Genomic DNA, 8,443 nt, shown 5'->3' with positions numbered 1-8,443 from the left:
CCCAGAGGGCCTCCCCAGAGGGCCTCCCCAGAGGGCCTCCCCAGCCAAACACGTTGAGAACCCCTGTGCTCTACGGTATGTCTGTCCTCACAGTCTACGTTTCCGCTTTCAGATCGGTGAGGAGCGCGCCACGGTCATCGCCCTGATGAGGAAGTTCATCGCCTACCAGTTCACTGACACAGTAAGTTAGTCTCTCTGACCAGTGTCTCTAACGTCACACACACTACACAGTAAGCTAGTCTCTCTGACCAGTGTCTCTAAAGTCACACACACTACACAGTAAGCTAGTCTCTCTGACCAGTGTCTCTAAAGTCACACACACTACACAGTAAGCTAGTCTCTCTGACCAGTGTCTCTAAAGTCACACACACTACACAGTAAGCTAGTCTCTCTGACCAGTGTCTCTAAAGTCACACACACTACACAGTAAGCTAGTCTCTCTGACCAGTGTCTCTAACGTCACACACACTACACAGTAAACTAGTCTCTCTGACCAGTGTCTCTAAAGTCACACACACTACACAGTAAGCTAGTCTCTCTGACCAGTGTCTCTAACGTCACACACAGTAAGCTAGTCTCTCTGACCAGTGTCTCTAACGTCACACACACTACACAGTAAGCTAGTCTCTCTGACCAGTGTCTCTAACGTCACACACACTACACAGTAAGCTAGTCTCTCTGACCAGTGTCTCTAACGTCACACACACTACACAGTAAGCTAGTCTCTCTGACCAGTGTCTCTAACGTCACACACAGTAGAGCTCTCCAAAAAAATGGTTCCGAAATCCAAAATAAATCTGAGAGAGAGAGAGAGAGAGGGAGAGAGGGAGAGGGGGAGGGGGAGGGGGAGAGGGAGAGGGAGAGGCAGGCAGGCAGGCAGCGGCCATTTTGAAGATGCGCGCGCATCCACTTACATTGGCTGCTCTGTTTTCAGACGGCTTTATCTCCAGAAGCGACATTGGAGGGGTAGAATTGTCCCAGACAAGCGTTTTCAACGGCTGTGGTACTCGCGTTCCACTTTTTCCACCACCGACCGAGAGAACAAGCACCAGCTTCGTCAACACACACGGAATGGTTTCATAGTAAAATGCGATTACAGATATTTGGCTCTTCAAAGTAAGGGTTACGCGCGATAAAACCCTGGCAGTACGCGACGGAGGTTGTAATTAATGCTAGCGGTAAATGGGTTAAGAGATTTAGCAGAAGCAGATACCGGTCTTGGCTGAATGGAATATTAACCCATTTTGGGCGGGAACCCCTTTTGCTGTTAGCATTATGTTACGCTTTAGCTAGATCTACAAGCTCATAGCACGCCACCGAGTGGCGCGCTACGAGCTTGTAGGTCTGCTATTTTTGAAAAATTGAAGAACGACTGACATAAAAACATAGCTTTTTCAGAAAACTGTCAGGATGTAGAAGACATTTGTGACCACATTTGACTGAGAGACTGCCATCGCGCAAAATCCAGCTTTTCACCAGAGGAGAAAAAATGAGTTAATAGCACAGGCAGACTCTTCACATACTAGAGCATGTCTGAAATAAGTGTCAGCGCTGAAATCGACATGTAAATATGAAATAAATGCTTAAACATGTAGCTAGGTGTAATGTTAGAGTCCACAGAAGACATGTAAATATGAAATAAATGCTTAAACATGTAGCTAGGTGTAATGTTAGAGTCCACAGAAGACATGTAAATATGAAATAAATGCTTAAACATGTAGCTAGGTGTAATGTTAGAGACCACAGAAGACATGTAAATATGAAATAAATGCTTAAACATGTAGCTAGGTGTAATGTTAGAGTCCACAGAAGTGAACCTTTCAAGCCTGTTTTCTCAACTTGCTGTTTCTCTGCAAGACATTACTCTATAAGCCATATCTCCTAGTGGGTCAAACTGAACAACCAATATGTCAATTTGAAGCTAAGATTCCCTGCTTTCAAATGATATGAAAAAAACGAAAATTAAAAAAAATCCAATGGCAGTCCTCGATCAAATTTAGTCCCATTTATAGAATCTGATCTCAGGTCAAAATGGGCTAAGGCGAGACACTCAACGCACTTCTAAACAGCTCCTACTTTGCCCTCTTCTTTATCCCCGTGTGGAGAACGGGACACACTGCTTTAAACCTGCTTTATCCCCGTGTGGAGAACGGGACACACTGCTTTAAACCTTCTTCTTTATCCCCGTGTGGAGAACGGGACACACTGCTTTAAACCTTCTTTATCCCCGTGTGGAGAACGGGACACACTGCTTTAAACCTTCTTTATCCCCGTGTGGAGAACGGGACACACTGCTTTAAACCTTCTTTATCCCCGTGTGGAGAACGGGACACACTGCTTTAAACCTTCTGTATCCCCGTGTGGAGAACGGGACACACTGCTTTAAACCTTCTTCTTTATCCCCGTGTGGAGAACGGGACACACTGCTTTAAACCTTCTTCTTTATCCCCGTGTGGAGAACGGGACACACTGCTTTAAACCTTCTGCTTTATCCCCGTGTGGAGAACGGGACACACTGCTTTAAACCTTCTTTATCCCCGTGTGGAGAACGGGACACACTGCTTTAAACCTTCTGCTTTATCCCCGTGTGGAGAACGGGACACACTGCTTTAAACCTTCTTCATCCCCGTGTGGAGAACGGGACACACTGCTTTAAACCTTCTTTATCCCCGTGTGGAGAACGGGACACACTGCTTTAAACCTTCTTCTTTATCCCCGTGTGGAGAACGGGACACACTGCTTTAAACCTTCTTTATCCCCGTGTGGAGAACGGGACACACTGCTTTAAACCTTCTTTATCCCCGTGTGGAGAACGGGACACACTGCTTTAAACCTTCTTTATCCCCGTGTGGAGAACGGGACACACTGCTTTAAACCTTCTGTATCCCCGTGTGGAGAACGGGACACACTGCTTTAAACCTTCTGCTTTATCCCCGTGTGGAGAACGGGACACACTGCTTTAAACCTTCTTCTTTATCCCCGTGTGGAGAACGGGACACACTGCTTTAAACCTTCTGCTTTATCCCCGTGTGGAGAACGGGACACACTGCTTTAAACCTTCTTTATCCCCGTGTGGAGAACGGGACACACTGCTTTAAACCTTCTGCTTTATCCCCGTGTGGAGAACGGGACACACTGCTTTAAACCTTCTTCATCCCCGTGTGGAGAACGGGACACACTGCTTTAAACCTTCTTTATCCCCGTGTGGAGAACGGGACACACTGCTTTAAACCTTCTTCTTTATCCCCGTGTGGAGAACGGGACACACTGCTTTAAACCTTCTTTATCCCCGTGTGGAGAACGGGACACACTGCTTTAAACCTTCTTTATCCCCGTGTGGAGAACGGGACACACTGCTTTAAACCTTCTTCTTTATCCCCGTGTGGAGAACGGGACACACTGCTTTAAACCTTCTTTATCCCCGTGTGGAGAACGGGACACACTGCTTTAAACCTTCTGTATCCCTGTGTGGAGAACGGGACACACTGCTTTAAACCTTCTGTATCCCCGTGTGGAGAACGGGACACACTGCTTTAAACCTTCTTCTTTATCCCCGTGTGGAGAACGGGACACACTGCTTTAAACCTTCTTCTTTATCCCTGTGTGGAGAACGGGACACACTGCTTTAAACCTTCTTTATCCCTGTGTGGAGAACGGGACACACTGCTTTAAACCTTCTTCTTTATCCCTGTGTGGAGAACGGGACACACTGCTTTAAACCTTCTTCTTTATCCCCGTGTGGAGAACGGGACACACTGCTTTAAACCTTCTTTATCCCCGTGTGGAGAACGGGACACACTGCTTTAAACCTTCTTCTTTATCCCCGTGTGGAGAACGGGACACACTGCTTTAAACCTTCTTTATCCCCGTGTGGAGAACGGGACACACTGCTTTAAACCTTCTGTATCCCCGTGTGGAGAACGGGACACACTGCTTTAAACCTTCTTTATCCCCGTGTGGAGAACGGGACACACTGCTTTAAACCTTCTGTATCCCCGTGTGGAGAACGGGACACACTGCTTTAAACCTTCTGTATCCCTGTGTGGAGAACGGGACACACTGCTTTAAACCTTCTGTATCCCCGTGTGGAGAACGGGACACACTGCTTTAAACCTTCTTCTTTATCCCCGTGTGGAGAACGGGACACACTGCTTTAAACCTTCTTCTTTATCCCCGTGTGGAGAACGGGACACACTGCTTTAAACCTTCTTCTTTATCCCCGTGTGGAGAACGGGACACACTGCTTTAAACCTTCTTCTTTATCCCCGTGTGGAGAACGGGACACACTGCTTTAAACCTTCTGTATCCCCGTGTGGAGAACGGGACACACTGCTTTAAACCTTCTTCTTTATCCCCGTGTGGAGAACGGGACACACTGCTTTAAACCTTCTTTATCCCCGTGTGGAGAACGGGACACACTGCTTTAAACCTTCTTCTTTATCCCCGTGTGGAGAACGGGACACACTGCTTTAAACCTTCTTCTTTATCCCTGTGTGGAGAACGGGACACACTGCTTTAAACCTTCTGTATCCCCGTGTGGAGAACGGGACACACTGCTTTAAACCTTCTGTATCCCCGTGTGGAGAACGGGACACACTGCTTTAAACCTTCTTTATCCCCGTGTGGAGAACGGGACACACTGCTTTAAACCTTCTTTATCCCCGTGTGGAGAACGGGACACACTGCTTTAAACCTTCTGTATCCCCGTGTGGAGAACGGGACACACTGCTTTAAACCTTCTGTATCCCCGTGTGGAGAACGGGACACACTGCTTTAAACCTTCTGTATCCCCGTGTGGAGAACGGGACACACTGCTTTAAACCTTCTGTATCCCCGTGTGGAGAACGGGACACACTGCTTTAAACCTTCTGTATCCCCGTGTGGAGAACGGGACACACTGCTTTAAACCTTCTTTGTCCCCGTGTGGAGAACGGGACACACTGCTTTAAACCTTCTTTATCCCCGTGTGGAGAACGGGACACACTGCTTTAAACCTTCTGTATCCCCGTGTGGAGAACGGGACACACTGCTTTAAACCTTCTTCTTTATCCCTGTGTGGAGAACGGGACACACTGCTTTAAACCTTCTTTGTCCCCGTGTGGAGAACGGGACACACTGCTTTAAACCTTCTTTATCCCCGTGTGGAGAACGGGACACACTGCTTTAAACCTTCTTTATCCCCGTGTGGAGAACGGGACACACTGCTTTAAACCTTCTTTATCCCCGTGTGGAGAACGGGACACACTGCTTTAAACCTTCTTTATCCCTGTGTGGAGAACGGGACACACTGCTTTAAACCTTCTTTATCCCCGTGTGGAGAACGGGACACACTGCTTTAAACCTTCTTTATCCCCGTGTGGAGAACGGGACACACTGCTTTAAACCTTCTTCTTTATCCCCGTGTGGAGAACGGGACACACTGCTTTAAACCTTCTTTATCCCCGTGTGGAGAACGGGACACACTGCTTTAAACCTTCTTCTTTATCCCCGTGTGGAGAACGGGACACACTGCTTTAAACCTTCTTTATCCCCGTGTGGAGAACGGGACACACTGCTTTAAACCTTCTTTATCCCTGTGTGGAGAACGGGACACACTGCTTTAAACCTTCTGTATCCCCGTGTGGAGAACGGGACACACTGCTTTAAACCTTCTTTATCCCTGTGTGGAGAACGGGACACACTGCTTTAAACCTTCTTCTTTATCCCCGTGTGGAGAACGGGACACACTGCTTTAAACCTTCTTCTTTATCCCCGTGTGGAGAACGGGACACACTGCTTTAAACCTTCTTCTTTATCCCCGTGTGGAGAACGGGACACACTGCTTTAAACCTTCTAAACAGCTCCTACTTTGCCCTCCTCTTTATCCCCGTGTGGAGAACGGGACACACTGCTTTAAACCTTCTAAACAGCTCCTACTTTGCCCTCTTCTTTATCCCCGTGTGGAGAATGGGACACACTGCTTTAAACCTTCTTTATCCCCGTGTGGAGAACGGGACACACTGCTTTAAACCTTCTGTATCCCCGTGTGGAGAACGGGACACACTGCTTTAAACCTTCTGTATCCCCGTGTGGAGAACGGGACACACTGCTTTAAACCTTCTTTATCCCCGTGTGGAGAACGGGACACACTGCTTTAAACCTTCTTTATCCCCGTGTGGAGAACGGGACACACTGCTTTAAACCTTCTGTATCCCCGTGTGGAGAACGGGACACACTGCTTTAAACCTTCTGTATCCCCGTGTGGAGAACGGGACACACTGCTTTAAACCTTCTGTATCCCCGTGTGGAGAACGGGACACACTGCTTTAAACCTTCTGTATCCCCGTGTGGAGAACGGGACACACTGCTTTAAACCTTCTGTATCCCCGTGTGGAGAACGGGACACACTGCTTTAAACCTTCTTTGTCCCCGTGTGGAGAACGGGACACACTGCTTTAAACCTTCTTTATCCCCGTGTGGAGAACGGGACACACTGCTTTAAACCTTCTGTATCCCCGTGTGGAGAACGGGACACACTGCTTTAAACCTTCTTCTTTATCCCTGTGTGGAGAACGGGACACACTGCTTTAAACCTTCTTTGTCCCCGTGTGGAGAACGGGACACACTGCTTTAAACCTTCTTTATCCCCGTGTGGAGAACGGGACACACTGCTTTAAACCTTCTTTATCCCCGTGTGGAGAACGGGACACACTGCTTTAAACCTTCTTTATCCCCGTGTGGAGAACGGGACACACTGCTTTAAACCTTCTTTATCCCTGTGTGGAGAACGGGACACACTGCTTTAAACCTTCTTTATCCCCGTGTGGAGAACGGGACACACTGCTTTAAACCTTCTTTATCCCCGTGTGGAGAACGGGACACACTGCTTTAAACCTTCTTCTTTATCCCCGTGTGGAGAACGGGACACACTGCTTTAAACCTTCTTTATCCCCGTGTGGAGAACGGGACACACTGCTTTAAACCTTCTTCTTTATCCCCGTGTGGAGAACGGGACACACTGCTTTAAACCTTCTTTATCCCCGTGTGGAGAACGGGACACACTGCTTTAAACCTTCTTTATCCCTGTGTGGAGAACGGGACACACTGCTTTAAACCTTCTGTATCCCCGTGTGGAGAACGGGACACACTGCTTTAAACCTTCTTTATCCCTGTGTGGAGAACGGGACACACTGCTTTAAACCTTCTTCTTTATCCCCGTGTGGAGAACGGGACACACTGCTTTAAACCTTCTTCTTTATCCCCGTGTGGAGAACGGGACACACTGCTTTAAACCTTCTTCTTTATCCCCGTGTGGAGAACGGGACACACTGCTTTAAACCTTCTAAACAGCTCCTACTTTGCCCTCCTCTTTATCCCCGTGTGGAGAACGGGACACACTGCTTTAAACCTTCTAAACAGCTCCTACTTTGCCCTCTTCTTTATCCCCGTGTGGAGAATGGGACACACTGCTTTAAACCTTCTTTATCCCCGTGTGGAGAACGGGACACACTGCTTTAAACCTTCTGTATCCCCGTGTGGAGAACGGGACACACTGCTTTAAACCTTCTGTATCCCCGTGTGGAGAACGGGACACACTGCTTTAAACCTTCTTTATCCCCGTGTGGAGAACGGGACACACTGCTTTAAACCTTCTTCTTTATCCCCGTGTGGAGAACGGGACACACTGCTTTAAACCTTCTTTATCCCCGTGTGGAGAACGGGACACACTGCTTTAAACCTTCTGTATCCCCGTGTGGAGAACGGGACACACTGCTTTAAACCTTCTGTATCCCCGTGTGGAGAACGGGACACACTGCTTTAAACCTTCTGTATCCCCGTGTGGAGAACGGGACACACTGCTTTAAACCTTCTTTATCCCCGTGTGGAGAATGGGACACACTGCTTTAAACCTTCTTTATCCCCGTGTGGAGAACGGGACACACTGCTTTAAACCTTCTTTATCCCCGTGTGGAGAACGGGACACACTGCTTTAAACCTTCTGTATCCCCGTGTGGAGAACGGGACACACTGCTTTAAACCTTCTTTATCCCCGTGTGGAGAATGGGACACACTGCTTTAAACCTTCTTTATCCCCGTGTGGAGAACGGGACACACTGCTTTAAACCTTCTGTATCCCCGTGTGGAGAACGGGACACACTGCTTTAAACCTTCTGTATCCCCGTGTGGAGAACGGGACACACTGCTTTAAACCTTCTTTATCCCCGTGTGGAGAACGGGACACACTGCTTTAAACCTTCTTCTTTATCCCCGTGTGGAGAACGGGACACACTGCTTTAAACCTTCTGTATCCCCGTGTGGAGAATGGGAGACACTGCTTTAAACCTTCTAAACAGCTCCTACTTTGCCCTCCTCTTTATCCCCGTGTGGAGAACGGGACACACTGCTTTAAACCTTCTAAACAGCTCCTACTTTGCCCTCCTCTTTATCCCCGTGTGGAGAACGG

The 8,443-nt window shown here is 48.0% G+C and overlaps 1 protein-coding gene across 1 annotated transcript in view; it reads left to right on the top strand.

The window, feature by feature from the left end:
- Positions 1-8,443, top strand: part of supt5h (SPT5 homolog, DSIF elongation factor subunit) — a 102,892-nt gene that overhangs the window by 39,872 nt on the left and 54,577 nt on the right. The window contains exon 8 of the mRNA XM_079531537.1: positions 113-181. Coding sequence (XP_079387663.1) covers positions 113-181 — 69 coding nt within the window. The remainder of the gene's footprint in view (positions 1-112; positions 182-8,443) is intronic.

Source organism: Electrona antarctica (genome assembly GCF_951216825.1).
Source record: "Electrona antarctica genome assembly, contig: scaffold_102, whole genome shotgun sequence".
Classification (NCBI taxonomy): Eukaryota; Metazoa; Chordata; class Actinopteri; order Myctophiformes; family Myctophidae; genus Electrona; species Electrona antarctica.
This window is presented reverse-complemented; position numbering and strand designations above follow the sequence as displayed.